Here is a 21,018-nt window from a genome sequence, read left to right on the forward strand (position 1 = left end):
TGATTAGGGAGGGAGGAGAAAGGAAAGTTTTTGTTTCCTAGGGAGTAGGGTCCACTAAAACCTGTACTGGAGAAGGAAGAATGGGTGACCTGTGCAGCCCCCACTTTCTCCCCTGAGAGCTCAATGTGCCAGGCCAATGTAGGAAGAGCCATAGATATTCCCAGCCTGAAACATGTTAGATCTGTTTCCTTCATTCCATGTTACACTGTCCACTCCTTCCCCATCTTCCCCTCAAGCTCCCCAGCCCTAGGCAGCCACTAATCTATTTCATCTCGGTGGATTTGCCTACTCTAGATATTTCATATAAATTGAATCATACAATATATAGCCCTCTGTGCCTGGTTCGTTTCCTTCCTTCCTTCCTTCCTTCCTTCCTTCCTTCCTTCCTTCCTTCCTTCCTTCCTTCCTTCCTTCCTTCCTTCCTTCCTTCCTCCCTCCCTCCCTCCCTCCCTCCCTCCCTACCTCCCTCCCTCCCTACCTCCCTCCCTCCCTCCTTCCCTCCCTCCCTTCTTTCTCTCTCTCTCTTTCTTTCTTTCTCTTTCTCTCTCTCTCTGTCTGTGTGTGTCTCTCTCTCTGTCTCTCCCTCTCTCTCTCTGTCTTTCTCTTTCTCTCTCTCTCTGTCTGTGTGTGTCTGTCTCTCTCTGTCTCTCCTTCTCTCTCCCAGATGGAGTCTTACTCTGTCATCTCCCAGGCCTGAATGCAGTGGCACGATCTTCTGCCCCAGCCCTCCAAGTAGCTGGGATTACAGGTGCCTGCCACCACGCCTGGCTAATTTTTATAATTTTAGTAGAGACGGGGTTTCATCATGTTGGCCAGGCTGGTCTCGAACTCCTGACCTCATGTGATTCGCCTGCCTAGGCCTCCCAAAGTGCTGGGATTATAGGCGTGAGCCACCGCACCCGGCCCACTTAGCATGTTTTTAAGGCTCACACTGAGGTTGTAGCATATGTACTTCATTCCTTTAAGTGGCTAGATAATATTCTGTTGTATGAATATAACATATTTCATTTTTATTTTTATTTTTTTTTTGAGATGGAGTTTCACTCTGTTGCCCAGGCTAGAGTGCAGAGGTGTGATCTCGGCTCACAGCAACCTCTGCCTCCCAGGTTCAGGCCATTCTCCTTCCTCAGCCTCCTAAGTAGCTGGGATTACAGGCACGTACCACCAGGCCTGGTTAATTTTTTATATTTTTGGTAGAGACAGGGTTTCACCATGTTGGCTAGACTGGCCTCGAACTCCTGACCTCAAGTGATCTGCCCGCCTTGGCCTCCAAAAGTGCTGGGATTATAAATATACCTATAATATATTTTATTTATCCATTTGTCAGTTGATGGACATTTGGGTTGTTTGTACCTTTTGGCTATTATAAATTATGCTGCTATGAACATTCATGTACTGATTGTTGTATGGACATATGTTTTCATTTCTCTTGGGTTTATATCTAGGAGCAGAATTGCTGGATTGTGTAGTAACTTTAAGCTTTTGAGGAACCGCCATATTGTTTTCCAAAGTAGCTACATCATTTTCCATTCCCACCAGTAATGTGAGATATTCAGGATGAAGTCATGTATTAAGGTTCACATTTCTCCACACCCTCACCAACACTTAATGGTACATATTCTTTTATTTTAGTCACTGTAGTGTGTGTGAGGCGGTCATCTGCTCTTTGCCTGTGCCTCTAACACTGCCCTCTGCCTTTCCCGTTTGCTTGCTTTCCCCCGGGGCAGCTTGTTCATTTCTGGCTTTGATTATCCTATCCCCATATGTGCATCTGCTTGTAAAGACACCCTTCACTCAGGACAGTGCTGAGGACACTGGTAGATTCTTTCTTCCTGCATCTCTGCTTTTCTAGATCCTGTGTATACTTTTCCCCAGACTGGACATAAAAGTCTCAGGCTTCCACTCTGCATTCCAGTCAGTCACGAAGATTCAGCCATGCCCCGCTCCCTGGTGCTGTATATTACATTTGCCTTGTTTGAACTTGGGTAGTTCCCAAATGTGCCCAGCTGCCCTGAAACTTCTTTCTCCAGATCACTTAGCCCGGTAGTTAGGCTGAGCTGAAGGTGCTGTTTGCTACATTTCTCCCAGATGATACCCTGTTTCTAAATTCTGGGGTCACCACAGTGTAGTGACTGTAGGTTAATACCAGTGGCTACTTTCCTTAAAAACAACTTGGATTTCCAAAGGCTATTCATAAGCTCATATTTTAGTCCCTTCACAGTGACATGTTAAAATACTTGAGTGGTTCTTGGAGTTGACAGAGTTCTTTGATTTGTTATGTTTGAAACTCTGAAACTGGGGAGATGAGCTACTTTATTTCCTATTTTTAACCTGAAGAATTAAAATAAATATGAAGCCATGATGGTAAATATTCCTTGTGGGAAGCCCTCCTTGTACTGGTTCCAGGGATCCAAAAATGCCTGAAACAAGGCCCCTTAAAGGAGCAAGTTAAAGAGTTGAGTGGAAAACGGCTGCAACTCATATGTATAGCAAGTGTTCTGCCTTGAGAAGAGACAGCAAATATGGTGGTGCTAAGTGTTCTACAGAGAAAACAATGATCTTTTTAGGATATAATTTGTTTTTTAAATTTGTATAAATTTATGGGGGTACAAATGTAATTTTGTTACATTGATATATTGCTTAGGATATAATTTGAATACATTGTTAGAATTTTTGTTTTTTTTGAGACAGAGTTTCACTGTTGTTGCCCAGGCTCGAGTACAATGGCAGGATCTCAGCTCACTGCAACCTCCGCCTCCCAGGTTCACAGGATTCTCCTGCCTCAGCCTCCCGAGGAGCTGGGATTACAGGCATGCGCCACCACACCTGGCTAATTTTTGTATTTTTAGTAGAGACAGGGTTTCTCCATGTTGGTCAGGCTGGTCTCAAACTCCCGACCTCAGGTGATTCACCTGCCTCAGCCTCCCAAAGTGCTGGGATTACAGGTGTGAGCCACCACACCTAGCCCACTGTTAAGAATTTTTAAAAGCAGAAAAGTTCTAAGTGGTCATCTTAACCAACCTGTCTTTTGACAGGTGAGAAGCTGTGGCCCCGGAAATGAAGTGACTTGTCAGAACTGAGACACCAGGTGTATCTGGGATTAGAACCCAGGGCTGCTGGTCGCCTGGCCAGTGTGTCTCCTATTTGTGCAACTAGGTTTGCTTGTTGGTCATATATTCACAGAAGTCACAGTAAATGCCTTTTATCAAGCATATCCTTCCTCCACTTCCTAGACTTTCTTCTGGGCCAGGAGGTAAGAAGTATTACCTGTGGAAATAGCACTGCCTGGGGCCCTCAGCAGCGATCTTAGCTGAGTTACATTTCCCATCTGCCTCCTTCCTGTTGTGATGACCAAAAGCTGAGCTCAAGGGATGACTGTTATTCTGAAGTAGAAAACAGAGGTAGCCACAGAACTAGTATTTATTTATTCACTGGCTTTGCATGTAAAATAGAACTTGTTTTCAGGTTGTGTTTGGTATAACCATCTTTTTAAAGCAAACATCATCAATGAAAAATATTCCACTTTGTTCCAAAATACTGTGCAGTTTGTCCCAGTGTAAAATGACGGGTCTTCATACCGAAGCTGGAGAGTTTGGCTCTTGATTTTCCTTTGCTATCTAGTGGTTGAATGTTCAGGGCACACTGTACCTGAGACCCGCATCAGGGGCTGGCATAGGCACGTTGAAACCCCAAGTAGAACTCTCTGTTCTCAGCTTGTATGCTTTTGTGTCAGAACAAGTGTCAAATTAACAGTAACAAGAAAATATTGCTGACCCAGTTCTTTGATTCTGGAGTGCTTTTTTAAAATCCAGCTGAGATGGAGTGCTTTTCAAAGTTCTCTTTCTGAATAGCAACTGAGTTCATGGTACTGTTTTACCTTATGTGTCAAATTATCAAGGAGGAAGTTTTTGAGATTAAAAGTGGGTTGGGACCATCGAACCTCAAGCCCATTGTAGAACTGAGGGAAAATTCTCACCATGGCCTTTTAGAATCTTCCTGTGGGGAACTGGCTTTGAGGTTTTGCCTCTTAAATCCTCTGAGTTCCTTCCCCTCCAAGTTAGGATGACTCTGGAGACATGTTTCCAAACAGTTTTGTCTTTTGGTCTAAATTTCATCCAGACATAACATGTGAGAGAAAGCAAGGAGTCCCTGTACCCTCGTATGCGTCATCCGTCATTGCTGGAGCCTCATCCTCCCCCATACAAGTGGATGCCGGGAAATAGTGGTGGGAAATCGTTTTGTACTGGAGGCAGCAATTTGAACTAATGGATATCCTGCTGAGAGTCTTTTTTTGAGCCTGAACCAAGGACAAAGAGGTTTGATCCTTGTCCAGTAATAATGAGCTTGCCAGGAGGCAGCAAATTGGAAACAATACTTACTGTCTTTGGTCCGTGAGGATCCATTACCTGCACCTTTCGGGGAGCACCAGGTGTCAGCTGGATCTCTTTTAGGATTGGTCTGGCTGTGGACGGGAGAGAATGATAAGATGTGAGAATGAAATTTTTCCTGACACGTTTTTTTCTGTAATCATCTAAAGCGTCTGTTAAGCAACTGTCCACAGACAGGGCCTCGGAGTACCCTGCAGATAAATAGAACAGACAAGAGCTTTGGAAACGAGCATTGTCAGCCATCATAAACATGGGGCTGGAGGGAACAGAGAAATGGCACAGCGAAGAATGGAAGAAGATAAAGTAGCCTCAGAGCGATGGGAATAGGAAACAATGCATAGATACTGTGAATAGCTGAATCTTGATACTCTGCATAGAAATTTAATAGGATGGTTCTGTGACTTGATTAAACTGTAATCCAAGCTCATTCTTCAAAAGTTTAAAAAATTGCCTAGCTGTCATTCTTTCAAATGCAGGTGGAGAGCACCCTGAAAGGTGCTGGGGCACCATTATTGTCCCCATAGAGCTGACCCTCAGGTAGGGTAAAAGAGAGCAGTTTGGCAAGTGTGTCTGGACGGAGCCTGTGATGCTGAACTGTGTGTGTCTGAAAGTTAAAAATATGTGAACTCCATTAGTGGATATTGGACAGTGGTGTCAGCTTAGCTATGACTCGGCTGACCTTCGGGGTCACATGGTAACTCAGGAATGCTCTCCCCATTCTGGAGACAGCTGAGGTGCCTGGGAGGTTTATAAAAGGGAATGAAGTGTTTTTGCCTCCTCAGCAGGGCTGAGCATAATCACAAGGGGTTGGGTATTCTGGGGGTGTGGTTTTAAAATTTCAGCGAGACTGTCTCTGCAGTCTTCAAATAAATCTAAAATTATCTTTCGACATGCTGGCTTTCATCAGTGTGGGGTTTATTTTTGGTTCCATGGGGTGTGTTTGTGTGACAGATGTGAGGACGTTTTCTGTTCCAGCTATTGACGGCTTCTGAGCCACAGAGATGAGCACTGGAAGCTCATAGACACGTTCTCCCCCCATTCCTTCCCACCCCATCTGAAAAACTTTCTGTGGGTGGATAAATTAAGGTACTTTATTTTCTGCTAAAAAAAAATGACATATGGGAGATGTACAATTTGATTCACTTAAGGCCCAAGTTTCATTTGAGGACAGCCCTGAAGAGGGGAAGAGTCTCATGGGAGAAGGCAGGAGCGGAGGGTTGGGACAGCTGGAACGCAGCCCAAAGGAGCTGCTCCTTTGGCTCCTGATTTGCAGAGTAAGTTATCACCAGTTGTCACTTGCTTTTGAAATGTGCATTTGTACTTAAGCAGTTAAGAGTTAGGCACAACTCCTCAGCTGTTCTTCCTGGCAGCGCAGGGGTGGGGCAGACTTTTCCTACAAAGAGCCAGCTAGTACACACTGGAGGCCCTGTGGTCTCTGTAGCAGCTCTCGCCTTTGTAGTGCAAAAGCAGCCAAAATAGTATGCCAGCCAATGGCATGGCCAGCCAACGGCATGGCCAGCCAACAAGTGTGGCTGCATTCCAATAAAACTTTATTTACATAAATAGGAGGGTAGCTGGATTTGACCCACTGGCTGTCGTTGGCTGACTCCTGTGTTAGACCCTCCATGGTCTTATATGTGTTATGTGCAGTTATTCTGCCGTCTCTCTGAAAAGGGAAACGTCAGTGGCCTAAACATTGTGCTCAGAGTACCCAAGTTCTTGCTTAAGTTGCAGATAACTGACTAGGCTGTGTGAACCACATACTGGGTAGACTAGGTAAGAATAATGTGGCAGTAAATTAGTATGACATGTTCAATGGTAATTACGTGTGTGTGGCATTTTGGAATAAATGGCAAATTGTTTACAGGTTAAAAAAAAAGTCATTTTTTTTTCTTTCTTTTTGTTTTAGAGACAGGGCCTTGCCCTGTTGCCCAGGCTGGAATATGGTGGCACTATCATGGCTCACTGCAGGCTTAACCTCCTGGGCTCAAGCGATTCCCTGCTTCAGCCTGCTGAGTAACTGGCACCATAGATGTGCACCGCAATGCCTGGCTTATTTATTTATTTATTTATTTATTTATTTATTTATTTATTTATACAGATGGAGCCTCCCTGTGTTGCCCAGGCTGGTCTCAAACTCCTAGGCTCAAAGCGACGATCCTCCTTCCTCAGCCTTCCGAAGTGCTGGGATTATAGGTGTGAGCCATTGTGCCTAGCCAGTTGTCTTTTTATGTATTCTGTCGAAAGACAAAATTACAAATTTAGTTGGAAAGTTGAACTGGATTTTATTTGTGATTCTAGAATGTGAAGTAGAGCAAGTGTTGCACTTAGCTGAGCAGAGGAGGGTGTCTTTATAGGCAGAAAAGGCTTGAAAAAAGCAGAAACAGAACAAAGGTTTAAACCAGAGAGGATTTCCTTATTAGGCAGACTCACATTGACTGGAATCTTTCAGGTTTTCTTTTTTTTGGTTTTGGTTTTTAAAGAAAACTGGCCCCCAAATTCAGTGGCGCTTAGTACAACTGGCTTCGTTTTGGTTTGATCTGGTCTGCTGGGGCCTGGTGCAGGAGTCAAAAACAATGGCCTCTCCTACTAAACTTTAACAATCCAAACCAAGCATTTTGCTGATCCAGGAAGAAGCGGGGATGGAGAAAATGACCGTCTGGGCGCCCTAGTTCCCCAGCTGCAGGGCACTGTCATTCAGTTCCAGGTCTGATATAAGAAAGATGCTGGGGCCAGAAACTTAAATGTCTGCCATGTCCTGGTTCCCACCACTAGAATGGGGGAACAGGTAATGGGGCTCGCCAATCTTGAGGTTATAGGTATGCTGTAGAGTCCTGTCTTTTGGGGAATATTAGGTCCTAATGTCCTGCCTGAGGCAAACATCATGACTAGTCCGAATTAACTGTGAAAATACTTGAAATATCCATGAAGTAGAGCATAGTTTTGTGCATACAGCATTTCACTAGTAGAACGTTAGCTCCTTTTAGCATGAACTTTTAACCTGTTTTATTCACAGGTCGTATCCTCCTAATTTAGAGTGATACCTGCACATGGTAGTTGGGAATGAGTGCATGGATGATCAGACTCTATGCTGTAATACATGTGTATAATTATGTCATGTAACATATAGTATGGAATGAAGATTAGACATGCAAACTCTGAATTCGCTGGATTTTTACAAATTATATGTTCATGTGTGTAATCCCAGCACTTTGGCAGACCAAGATGGGAGGATCACTTGAGCCAAGAGTTCGAGACCAGCCTGGGCAACATGACGAAACCCTGTCTCTACAAAAAATACAAAAATTAGCCAGGCAAGGTGGCGCATGCCTATAGTCTCATCTACTTGGGAGGCTGAGGTGGGAGGATTGCTTGAGCCAGGGAGGTGGAGGTTGCAGTGAGCCTAGATTGTGCCATTGCACTCTAGCCTGGGTGACAGAGCGAGACCCTGTCTCAAAAAAAAAAAAAAAAAAAAAAACTGAAGACAGTTATGTAAATAGTTGAACTTGCAAATAATGTATCACCACTGCGTTCCACGTCCACACATTTAAGAAGCAAGCAAGCTAATTTTGACTGAGTGAGGTGGCTCCCGCCTATAATCCCAGCAGTGTGGGGATGCTGCGGTGGGAGGATCTTGTGAGACCAGGAATTTGAGACCAGCCTGTGCAACATAGTAAGACCCTGTCTCTACAAAAAGTAAAAAAGTAGCGGATGTGTTGGCATGCACCTCTAGTCCCAGCTGCTGGGAAGACTGAAGTGGGAGGGTGGCTTGAGCCCAGGATTTTGAGGCTGCAGGGAGCTGTGATTGTGCCACTGCACTCCAGCCTGAGGGACAGAGCAAGACCCCTTCTCTATAAAAAAAAAAAAAAAAAAAAGAGGCTAGCAGATTTGAGGCTTACTTAGACTATAAGCATGTGTTTTCTCTAAATGGTTAGAATAGAAAGACCTGCATGTTTCAGCAGTTAGTCCTCTCTTTGTAGAAATTTCACATTTCTATGTTCAAGAGATATCTTTCCATCAGCCGTGTTCACCTCAGGGCAGCCCAGTGTCTTCTGTTAGAGCCTGTGTTCTGTGTGGCGCCATAACCATATTTTCTAGCCGAAACAGAAGTTCAGACCTCCGTAGCTGTGGTTTTAAGTTGTCTTGAGTTAGGAATAGATTTATGTGTTGGGCTTAGAGGGCCCTATTCACTCTCTTTCTGGCTTTTGTTTTAGGGGTAGTGCTTACAAAGACCCTCAGAAATCTCGAAGATTGACTTGTAGACCGTGCGGGGGCAGCACAGGAGTACCTGTTGAGAGATGGTGTGTCCCTGGCTCTGCCTCTCTTGCCGGCACCTCCACTCCTCTCTTCTGCTGTCTCTATTACCCCCAATTTCAGAGTTTCCAAAACCCTCCTTATGGAGAGTTTGGCAGTATCCGTTCAAATTTTAAATGTACTAACTTTATGACTTCTGTCATAAAGCTGACTTTAGCTTCTGTCCTTCTCAACACTTTACATGTGAACAGAGAGATACACATAAGGATGATATCCATGGTACATTATTTATAATATTGAAAAAAAAATCAGAAAAAAACCAAATGCCTACCAGCAGGGTAACAAACTAGATTAGAGTCAATCAAGTTGTAGAATTCTAAATTTTTATTTATTTTTCTGACACAGGGTTTTGCTCTGTTGCCCAGACTAGAGTGCAGTGGCGCGATCATGGCTCACTGCAGCCTCAACCTTCTGGGCTGAAGTGATCCTCCAGCCTCAGTCTCCTGAACTCTTGGGCTCAAGAGATGCTCCTACCCCAGCCTCCTGAGTAACTGGGACTACAGGCGTGCACCACCATGCCTAGCTGATTTTTAAATTTTTTGTAGAGATGGGGTCTCTCACTGTGCTGCCCAGGCTGTTCTTGAACTCCGGGGCTCAAGTGATCCTCCTGCCTTGGCCTCTCAAAGTGCTGGGATTACAGGTGTGGGCCACTGGGCCCAGCCTAGAATTCTATGTAGTATGTAAGAAGATGCAAATAGATTTATGTGTTAAACATACAGCAACCCCCAAGACGTAATGAATGTAGAATAATAGCACAGCAAAGGGTCTAGAAAGATCCACTCATACCTGGGGACAGTGGCACCTCTAGGGAAGCAATCAAGTTAAAATAGAGGCATTGATGGTCAAGGACACTGGGTTATTTGTATTTTCATTGTAATTTACACATTTGGCAGTAAAAATATAATTGTTTTGCTTATATAAGTGCAAATAAAATTGAGAGTAATCCTTTATAGTTAGATTTCTTTTTTTTTTTTTGAGATGGAGTCTTGCTCTATCTCCTAGGCTAGGGTGCAGTGGTGCAATCTTGGGGCACTGCAAACTCTGCCTCCCAGGTTCAAGCGATTCTCCTGCCTCAGCCTCCCAAGTAGCTGGGATTACAGGTGCCCACCACCGCGCCCAGCTAATTTTTGTATTTTTTAGCAGAGACGGGGTTTCACCATCTTGGCCAGGCTGGTCTTGAACTCCTGACCTCGTGATCCACCCGCCTCTGCCTCCCAAAGTGCTGGGATTACAGGTGTGAGCCACCGTGCCCAGCCTTGCAGTTAGCTTTCTTGAAAGTGTGGGTAATATGCTCACCAGGTGCACTTCCTGATGGTCTCCTCAGTCTGGAGCTCAGCTGCTGCTTCCACGGTGCTCTAGAGAATGTTCCCATTGAGGTTCCAGATGACTGACTCCTGCTGCCAAATCCACTGTTACATCAGAGTCCTCATCACATTTGCCCTCTTGGCCATATTTGACACTGCCAACGGCTCTTTCAACTTCTCTCTTGCCTGGCACTTTTTCAGTTTCCTCCCGGATTTTTTTCTTCTTCCCAGCTCCTAAAGGTTTGCATTCCCCAGGATTCTGTGCTTGGCTCACCTCCGTCTCCCTGCTCACTTGCACATTCTGTCTGGTTGCCTCCTTTGCTGTGTTCACTTCCAAATCTCTCTCTCTAGTTGAGCTCTTTCTAGAGCACTCTTGTTTAGTCATCCTCCCACACTACTTCATACAGATACCTCCAGTGCAACCTGTTATTAGGTGAATTACTGCTCCACCACTCTGAAACTGCTCGCCTGCAGTTCCTATCCATGATTGGCCTGCCAACCTAAAAACAAGTTCCTAGGCCTGGGTTCTTCGACCTTTATTATAGGCCACATCAAATCAGGAAGCAGACCTGTATCCATTCTACAGCCTCAACCCCCACGACTGCTGCCTCTTTGAAGAGCTACAAAACTTTTCTCTGGGAAAACTGTTTTTCTTTCATAATCAGTAACTGGTGTGGTTCTTGTTTGCACCATCTGCCTTTAGTTTTTGTTTTGTTTGTTTGTTTTGAGACGGAGTTTTCGCTCTTGTTGCTCAGGCTGGAGTGCAATGGTGTGATCTTGGCTCACCATGACCTCTGCCTCCTGGGTTCAAGCAATTCTCCTGCCTCAGCCTCCCGAGTAGCTGGGATTGCAGGCATGCACCACCACGCCCGGCTAATTTTGTGTTTTTTTTAGTAGAGATGGGGTTTCTCCATGTTGGTCAGGCTGGTCTTGAATTCCCGACTTCAGGTGATCCACCTGCCTCAGCCTCCCAAAGTGCTGGGATTGTGGGCGTGAGCCACCGCGCCCAGCCTTCTGCCTTCAATTTTCCCTAATTCTCTCCATGGAGATTGAAATGAGTTGAATCCTGTTCTGCATCTGTGGAGGAGCCTTGTTCCCATAGTCATTAGTCTTCTGTGAGTTGTCTCCTTTGGAGCTTGTTGTTTAACAGTTTGCTTAGAGTTGCTTTCTGGCTGCTTAATCCTCTCTATGAATCTCTGATCCTGACAAAATATTCATAGTGGAGGAAGAGCTGTGAACTCGCAGTCTCAGTCTTTGCATGCTTTTTGAGATTAATTTTCATTCCTCTTTTGGCTTTTAATAATGATACAATGTAGATTTTTCTATTAAAAATGCTCACATAACCCTAAGAAAAGAGAAGCCAGTACTGGTTGTTGTTATTGTGTATTAAATAGCCCCAGATCCCCCAAAGGCCTCAAAAGCAATCACTTACTGAGAAATGAGTCTTGGTTGCCAAGAGGCTGCGTAAGGAAAGAGGGAAGCTGATTTTAGTGTTCCCCATTTCATGGCTGTTGTCCACTGGCCAATCACAGGAAGTCATCAGTGTGGTGGGCCCTGGAAGTACTTCATGGAGAAAAACAAACTGTCTTGGAAAGTTTGAAGATGAATGGAATATCAGAAAACGGAGAGGCAGACTGGGAGACGTTCTAGGTTCTGAAATGCATTTTCAAGTGAGGGATATTAAACAGAACTTGCAAATCTAGTTCTTCTAGTTTTTATGAACTTCATTTATCCCTCATGCTGAGCTGCCCAAAGCTTTCTTTGAAATTTGATATTAATATGATGAAATGTAAGAACAATTAGCTTTGCTAATACTGCATTTTCTTTCTTTCTTTCTTTCTTTTTTTTTTTTTTTTGAGACGGAGTCTTGCTCTGTCGCCCAAGCTGGAGTGCAGTGGCGCAATCTCAGCTCACTGCAACCTCTTCCTCCTGGGCTCAAGCTATTCTCCTGTCTCAGCCTCGCGAGTAGTTGGGACTACAGGCGTGTGCCACCACGCCCGGCTACTTTTTGTATTTTTAGTAGAGATGGGGTTTCACCATGTTAGCCAGGCTGGTCTTGAACTCCTGACCTCAGGCAGTCTGCCTACCTTGGCCTCCTCAAATGCTGGGATTATAGGTGTGAGCCACCATGCCTGGCCTAATATTAACTGAGTCTCGCTCTGTCGCCCAGGCTGGAGTGCAGTGGTGTGATCTCGGCTCACTGCAAGCTCCGCCTCCTAGGTTCACGCCATTCTCCTGCCTCAGCCTCCCAAGTAGCTGGGACTACAGGTGCCCGCTGCCACGCCCGGCTAATTTTTTTGCACTTTTAGTAGAGACGGTGTTTCACCGTGTTAGTCAGGATGGTCTCGATCTCCTGACCTCGTGATCCGCCCACCTCGGCCCCCCAAAGTGTTGGGATTACAGGCGTGAGCCACCGCACCCGGCAATATTGCATTTTCTAATTTCAAGTAACACTGTTACACAACTACAACTTTCATCTACTTCCTCTCCATTTCTTAAGAAGCCACTCCCAAAACTCCCAAAACTTATACATGTTTTCTATGTTTATAGCATCTGGGCCCCTGGCCAATTAGACCTGTAGGTCTTCCTGTAGCTTTTTTGTTGCTTATTTGCCTGGGATTGAAGTTGTTTTAGGGACATAGCTAGCATCTCTCCTGTGTAAACAGAATTACGTGAATTTTCTTCTCCCTTGCATCTTGTTGAGTTTATTACTTGTTTTCATGTTTTGGAAATGTTTTTCCTAATTTGTGAGATCAGAATGCTTTCTTCTGGATGGTGGCTAGGTCTCTGAAGGACAAGTAGCGAGTGCTATTTTTTGGACCTCAGTTCTAATATAAATGTACCAAGAAAGATTCACCTTATTGACAGGCCGAGCACGGTTATTGACAGGCCGAGCGTGGTGGGTCACGCCTATAATCCCAACACTTTGGAGGTCCGAGGTGGGTGGATCACCTGAGGTCAGGAGTTCGAGATCAGCCTGGCCAACATAGTGAAACCCCATACCTACTGAAAATACAAGAAGTTAGCCGGGCGTGGGGGCAGGCGCCTGTAATTCCAGCTACTTGGGAGGCTGAGGCAGGAGAATCACTTGAACCCAGGAGGCAGAGGTTGCAGTGAGCTGAGATTGCACCGCTGCACTCTAACCTGGGCAACAAGAGTGAAACTCTTATCTTTTTTTTTTTTTAAAGAAAGTTAATCTATCAATCCAAAGGTAGTAGATCCTTTGGTAAAGTGAATAGAACATCTACTGGGTTCTAAGATGTTCAGTTTCCCACCTTGTTTAAATTGGAATGCATTAGTTTGTGGATCGTGTAATGTACCTGAGTCTCTTCCCTGAAATTCTTTTTATATAATATAATAGAGTTTTAGAATTAAAGAAGCTAACTTAATGACTACTATGGGTTAGCAACTGTGATAAGCACTTCACAGGCATTATCTGATGTCATTCTCAGGCAAGTCCGTGAAATGGGTGTCGGTATTGTTTCATTTTACAGATAGCACTTGAGGCTCAGGGTGTACACGTGTGTAGCTAGCTCAAGTTAGCAATGGAGTTAGGATTGGAAGTCTTATGAGCCATTTATTCTTACTTGATAGTTTGTGGTTTTGAGTTTGGTTGCTTTGAGGATTGAAAGGAAACGCCTTGCTCTCAGGGGTCTGTATAGAAGGAACATACAGGCTGGGCGCGGTGGCTCACGCCTGTAATCCCTGTACTTTGGGAGGCTGAGGCAGGCAGATCACCTGAGGTTAGGAGTTCGAGACCAGCCTGGCCAACATGATGAAACCCCCATCTCCTAAAAATACAAAAATTAGCTGGGCATAGTAGTGTGTGCCTGTAATCCCAGCTACTTGGGAGGCTGAGGCAGAAGAATCGCTTGAACCTGGGAGGCGGAGGTTGCAGTGAACTGAGATTGCGCCACTGTACTCCAGCCTGGGCAATAGAGCAAGACTCTGTCTCAAAAAAAAAAAAAGAAAGAAAGAAACAACATACAATGTGTGAGCCTCGCTTAAGTGCCCTATCCTTGGGTGCCCAGAGCCAGACTTAAGAGGTAACACCCTTAGCAGGCACGTCCCCTTCACCCTGTGGTGTGGAATTTATATGTGATGTATTTTTTCTTTTTCCAAAACTGGGGTGGACTTTGGAACAGAAAATATTTAATCGGAGCAAATTCCCCTTGCCAGAATCCTGCTAGCTTGTTCACCTTGGAGAGTCTTTGCCCAAAAATACTCACCACATACTGAAAACTAAATGTGCTAAGTCACCCACAGAGCATAAAGGAGGTCTTGGTTAGGATTTGGAGCAGGGGGTTGTTTACCTGCTTTTGATGAATATACAGTGCCAATGTACTCACCCTTTGATGAGCCTTAAAGGGCCAGATTCTGGAGTAAACAAACAAGGGAGGGGATTTGTTGGGGATGGTGGCTCAGCCTGCTGCTGTTAGCATTCTCCTTGAAATGGATTTTGGAGGAAGGAACAAGAGAGGTAGGGAAGTAGAGAATGTCTAAAGGTGAAAGATGGGCTGGTGTAGATGGAAGAGGAGCTAACGTGCATGTGTTATGGGGGAGATGTGGTTCAGGAATTGGAGTTGCTGATGGAGTGGAAGAGAGAAGATGGGGAAGAAAATAATTTAATGAATCGTTTTAGAGCAATAAATCCTGTGTAAATGAAACAGCCTAATGAATGAGGTGGTATGGCTTCTCCATGAATGTAGTTTTTACAGATTCAAAGCAATACTACCTCCTCGTTACTGGCACTACTCATACAGGTGTAACTTTTGTTTTGGGTTAGACTCTGAAACATTCATTTGTGTGTGTCCCCTACCATATTTCAGCACCTTAAAAATTTAACAATGCTGTTTGATCACTTATGTTTAAACACAGCTAAAAATTCAGGTTCCCCCAGAAAGCACCTGTGTGACTGACTTCTTGCGGGTGCTTCCTGTATCCAGCCCCAATTGCTATTCTAAAGCAATTTCCAGACCAGACTGTTCTCATTGGGATGCCCCTTGGTGATACCCTAAGAGCAAACTTCTGCTCTGTTCTTCACTTCTGCTCTCTGTCCCCTGCCCGTTGTATTCCTCCCTCCACCCCAAACAGTAATGCCATTAAAAAAAAAAAAGAAGAAAACAAAAGAGCTTTATCTGATTCTTCTACTTCATTCTTGATTCTTGTCATCTATGCTGTCCTGCCAATTGTGACCTCTACCTGCAGAATCTCTGGTTTCTCTGCCTGGGGTTACCTTCTTCACCTGTTCCCAATGGCCTTCAGACTTGTCCCCTTGCCTCAAGTCTGTACCCTTTCGCCGCGTTCTTCCACTTTGTAGCCAAAGATGTTCTAGCTTCAGTAGTGCTTTTCCCCTTGCTTATAGGATGGGGGCCCGACTGCTAAGCCTGGCATGCACCTGGCCCTTCCCAGCAAGACCTTGCCTTTGTAGGGAAGGGAAAAATGGCTCCCTTCCACTCTTCTAGGTTCTTTCTCTGGGAAGCAAATTAAATTGACATAAGACCAATTACAGGAGAAAAAGCAATTTTAAAAAGGGTCAGATAGGCTGAGCATGGTGACTCACACCTGTAATCCCAGGACTTTGGGAGGCCGAGGTGGGCAGATCATTTGAGGCCAGGATTTCAAGACCAGCCTGGCCAACATGGCAAAACCCCGTCTCTACTAAAAATAAAAAAATTAGCCAGGTGTGGCGGCGGGTGCCTGTAATCCCAGCTACTCTAGGAGGCTGAGGCAGGAGAATCACTTGAACCTGGGAGGCAGAGGTTGCAGTGAGGTGAGATTGCACCACTGCACTCCAGCCTAGGCAACCGAGTGAGACTCTGTCTCAATTTAAAAAAAAAAAAAAAAAAGGTCAGATGATAGAAGCTTATAGCATCTTGAGCTACAGAAAGGAATAGGGGCTTGGGGCCTCTGGGAGTTGCTGGCAACATGTAATGGGAAGGTGAGGGGAAGAAATGTATGGTGAATAAACATCTGATACACTTTACTAATGTAGATTTCCTCTATAGATGTAAATTTTTTGTATAAAACAGCAGCTTTGCAGAGCTACTCCTTTGTCTGCAGCTTCTCAGAGTAATGAGCTTGAAATATGCAAAGAAGAATATTTTAGGGTGGCATGTCTTGGTTTTTGTGAGTGACGCCAAGGTCAGAGGTAACCAGGTCCACGAACATTTGTGTCTTTCCACAGTGTTGGACTTTTATTGATGCTATTTCAATTACAAAACCACCAGCTATGTGGCGTTCCCAGGGAGGCAATTCTTCTTAGTACTTCTCATCCACTCGTTAGATCTGTAGGCACACAGGTTCCAGCCTCTGCACCAGCCAGTCAGTATTGGAAACCGTACACAATTGTATACTCTGTCAATATATAAATGTTACTGATTAAACATTGCACAACAAACAATATAACATTTAACATTAAGAGAAAGGGAATAGGAGAAGGGTTAATGAACTAGTCCAGGGAAAGCAACAAAGAAAAGAAGAATTTCCTGGTCTGGGCTGGTCAATCTGGTTGGTTGTGCAAGAAAGTCTTTGATGTGGGCAGAGCCTTCAGGGGCAGATGCCAGGTGCTTGTCACCAGTTACAACGGTACCTACCCTTTTTATACCCTTTTTAGAGTCCTCCAGTGAGGACTGATAGTTGAATACTGTGCTTGTTTATCTACTACTTATCTGGTTGGACGCAGTCTTTATTTATCAAGAAAAACATCTTGTCTCTGTTGTGACAAAATGGCATAAAAAACGTCATAAAAAATGTACAGTTTTAGGAATTTGCTGAAAACAAAGTGTTGGCTATTTCCTCATGAAGTCTTTCACATGTCTTCATGAAAATGGAGCTGGCCAGGTATAGTGGCTCACACCTGTAATCCCAGCACTTTGGGTGGCTGACGCAGGTGAATTGCTTGAGTTTAGGAGTTAGAGACCAGTCTGGTCAGCATGGTGAAACACCATCTCTACAAAAAATAAAAAATAAAAAATTAGCTGAGCTTGGTGGTGCATGCCTGTAGTCCTAGCTACTCAGGAGGCTGAGGTAGGAGGATGACTTGGGCCCTGGAGGCGAAGGTTGCAGTGAGCCAAGATCGCGCCACTGCACTCCAGCCTGGGCAACAGAGTGAGACCCTGTCTCAAAAAAAAAAAAAAAAAAAAAAAAAAGGAATGGGGAGAAAATGGAACTCTTTGTTTGTTTGTGAAAAGGAAAATAAACCCTCTCAGCACTGCCCAAACTCTTTTTGCCAAAGGGAAACTTAAGACTGGAGAGACAGGTGACACTGCTGCTGTCCCCTCGCATCTTGCCTCCCTGCTTGACAGATAGCTGTGACTTCCCCACCTTATGTCAAAGTGCTATGCATTAGCCAGACCCCTGGAGAAGGCAAAAGGCCTCGTGCATCCCAGATGACTGCCCTCAAATTGCTCATAAGTAAATTCTCTGCTGGCCCCTAAACCTTTCAAGATGTGTATCTTCCTGTAGAAAAGGACATGTCAGCTGTAACTTTAGTTCTGTGACCTAAGTCTAGCTCCCTGTCCATGGAATTGCAGTCTGTTACATTTCACACTGACATTGCCCATTACAAGCTTTTCTTCCCAGGTGCAGAACAAAGACAGGAGAGCAGTCATGTCTCTGCCTACCCTGAGACTACATAATTAACTCTTTCTTTACTCCCTTTTTGAATGTTTATTGTATCTCTTGTATAGCGGAGTTTACTGGGCGCTAGTTAAAATCTAAGGAGAATGTCGCGTTTGCCTCACCACCTGCCCCTCTTTTCCTGTATGCCTTCTCCCCTTTAAAGAAATGGGTAAATACTGAGCCTTCTGCAACCAGTTTGGGAGCACCGACCACAGAGGATTCTGTGACTTGTGTGTTTCTCAGCAGCCTCTCAAGCTCTGGCTTAATTATTCCCCATTGAGACTCTTGCCTCAGTCTCTCATTTGGGTTGACGTTTGTTTATGGAAATACTGATAGCCACAGATATTACTGTTTCTTCAGTATCTTTTCTGGAGAAGGAACTGTAAATTCTCTTCTTTATCACACTTTACTTTTACCTTCAGTTGTGTGCTATGTTTTTCTTTGTGATACTTTTTCTTATGAATAATAGTTATAATGTGATTTAACTTATTTTCTGTTCAGAAGAGTGTTCAACTTTGATGTTGATAAGAAGCAAGTTTTTTATGACTGACCAAATCCTTATTTTATGACATTACTAGGAATGTGCTGCTTGTTCATTGTGTAAGATTTTGATTATTCTGATAATGAAAGTGATGATTTCACATTGAAGCCTTCTAATTTGGCTAGAATAAACTATTGTCAACATTTGTCAGAAGATTAAGACCCATTAATAAAGAACTCCAGTGGATCAAGAAAATACCCAATTAACAGCCAATTCAGAGAAAAAAACAGATGGCCATAAACTTGAAAAAAGATGCTGAATCTCACTAGTAATAAGGAAGATGTACATTAAAACAGGATAGTGGGTTTTTGCCTTTAAATTAGATGTCCCGGTTGGGCAATGTGCAATCTCAGATATTACTGGTAGGATGTAAATTGGTACAGTCTTTGAAAGTACGATTTGGCCAAGCGCGGTGGCTCAAGCCTGTAATCCCAGCACTTTGGGAGGCCGAGACGGGCGGATCACGAGGTCAGGAGATTGAGACCATCCTGGCTAACACGGTGAAACCCCGTCTCTACTAAAAAGCACAAAAAACTAGCCGGGCGAGGTGGCGGGCGCCTGTAGTCCCAGCTACTCGGGAGGCTGAGGCAGGAGAATGGCGTAAACCCGGGAGGCGGAGCTTGCAGTGAGCTGAGATCCGGCCACTGCACTCCAGCCTGGGCGACAGAATGAGACTCCGTCTCAAAAAAAAAAAAAAAAAAAAAAAAAAGAAAGTACGATTTAACTCTTATCTTGAAGTTTAAAAATGTAGACACGGGTTGAATATTCCTAATCCAAACATCTGAAATGTGAAATACTCTAAAATTTGAAGCTTTTTTAAGTGCCAACATGATGCTCAAAGGCAAGGCTCACTGGAGCGTTTTGAATTTTTTGGGTTAGGGAACCTTAGCCAGTAATATAGTGTAAATATTCCAAATTCCAAAACACTTCTGGTCCCAAGCATTTTGGATAAGGGATGTTCAACCTGACTCCTTGACCCACTAATTCCATTTCTAGCTCATGTGTCTGTCCTACATAAATAATGGCACAGGTGCAATGAGGCATGAACAGCAGTATTTATTGAATTAGTGTTTGTGATAATAAAAACCAACTAAGAAAATAAAATTTAAAAACACTCCCCAACAAAAACATAAGATCAGTGTGAGAATGGTTATTGATTTTGAACTAGCCTTTCTACTATAAAAGATAGTGATGAAAAAGAATGTGATGGGATTTTGTGTATTAATAGAGAAAGACTCTTCATGCCTTATTGTTTATTTTTGTTCTCTTTTCTTTTTTGAGATGGAGTCTTGCTCTGTTGCCCAGGCTAGAGTGTAGTGGTACGATCTTGGCTCGCTACAACTTCTGCCTCCGGGGTTCAGGCAGTTCTTCTGCTTCAGCCTCTCTAGTAGCTGGGACTACAGGCACACGCCACCACGCCAGGCTAATTGTTGTATTTTTAGTAGAGATGGGGTTTCACCATGTTGGCCAGGCTGGTCTCGAACTCCTGGCCTCAGGGGATCCACCCACCTCGGCCTCCCAAAGTGCTGGGATTACAGGCACAAGCCACCGCACCTGGCCCGGCTTATTGTTAATTGAGAAAAAATATTGCAGAACATTACGCACAGTCTTTTATTTTAAAAAGCTGTTTTAATATATTTATTATATGTGTAGTATGATATGAGTGTATGTATGTGTGTTGTGTATGTATATGTGGGTGTGTTGTATATGTGTATACACACACATTTATCTATGTGAATTAATACAAATACTCTACCCACCAAATTGTTTACTCTTCTGAGGGAGGGGAGTGACATTCTGGGTGGATAGTAAAAGAAGTCTCTGATTTTTTATTTCTGTATATGTATACATATCAACAAAAATATATCCATGTATTGAAATGGGATTTTTGGCCAGGTGCAGTGGTTCATACCTATTATAATCCCAGCAATTTGGGATGCCAAGACAGATGGATTGCTGGAGCTCAGGAGTTCAAGACCAGTCTGGGCAATGTGACGAAACCCCATCTCTCCAAAAAAAACAAAAAACAAAAATTAGCTGGGCATGGTGGCGCAGGCCTGTAGTCCCAGCTACTTGGGAGGCTGAGGCAAGAGGATTACCTGAGCCCGGAAGATCGAGGCTTCAGTGAGTTGTGACCGTGCCACTACACGCTAGGCCGGGCAACAGAGCGAGAGACCTTGTCTAGGAGGGGGTTTAAAAAAAGGTAATTTTTGTGAAATCTGATGTTGGCTTTCGGAAGTCATTTGGGGCAAGTAAAGGCTGAATGTTACTTTATGATCACTGTATCTTTAAAAAAGATTCAGAGAAAATTAGAAAAATCTCTGTTTAGAAGATAGATCCTCAGTCTGTTTCTTTATGCACACGATCCATTTCCACAGTGGATGTTGTGGTCGGCTGCGTGAACACTCCGTGACAGTCCCCCTGTCACTCAGTTGTAACAGAAGACGTTTCTAAACTTTCTTCTCAGATTCCTTTTTTTGAAGATATGTGTAAAGGCATTAAAGCTGGTGACACCTGTGAGAAGCTGGTGGGATATTCTGCCGTGTATAGAGTCTGTTTCGGAATGGCTTGTTTCTTCTTTATCTTCTGTCTACTGACCTTGAAAATCAACAACAGCAAAAGTTGTAGAGCTCATATTCACAATGGGTAAGTATTTCAGTCTTCTTGGGGATTTCTTTCTCCTTTCTTATGTTCAGGACAGTATTCCAGGATCCTGTCTGTCCACCAGACACTGTGACTGCTAGTTGAAATTGTCGATTTAGGGGAAGGTGGAACTGATACTTACCCACATGGTTGCCTGAAAGCTAGAATCTTATTTGTAACACCTGGTACCATGATGTGAAATTTA

General features: G+C 44.0%; 1 protein-coding gene across 4 annotated transcripts in view; it reads left to right on the forward strand.

Annotated features, from left to right (window-relative positions):
- The window catches only part of LOC105475076 (serine incorporator 5), a 142,144-nt gene that overhangs the window by 78,544 nt on the left and 42,582 nt on the right, over positions 1-21,018 (forward strand). For all 4 annotated transcript variants that reach the window (XM_071098757.1, XM_011730053.3, XM_071098758.1 and 1 more), the window contains exon 3: positions 20,638-20,816. In XM_071098757.1, coding sequence (XP_070954858.1) covers positions 20,638-20,816 — 179 coding nt within the window. The remainder of the gene's footprint in view (positions 1-20,637; positions 20,817-21,018) is intronic.

This window comes from Macaca nemestrina, chromosome 6 (genome assembly GCF_043159975.1).
Source record: "Macaca nemestrina isolate mMacNem1 chromosome 6, mMacNem.hap1, whole genome shotgun sequence".
In the NCBI taxonomy this organism is placed as follows: Eukaryota; Metazoa; Chordata; class Mammalia; order Primates; family Cercopithecidae; genus Macaca; species Macaca nemestrina.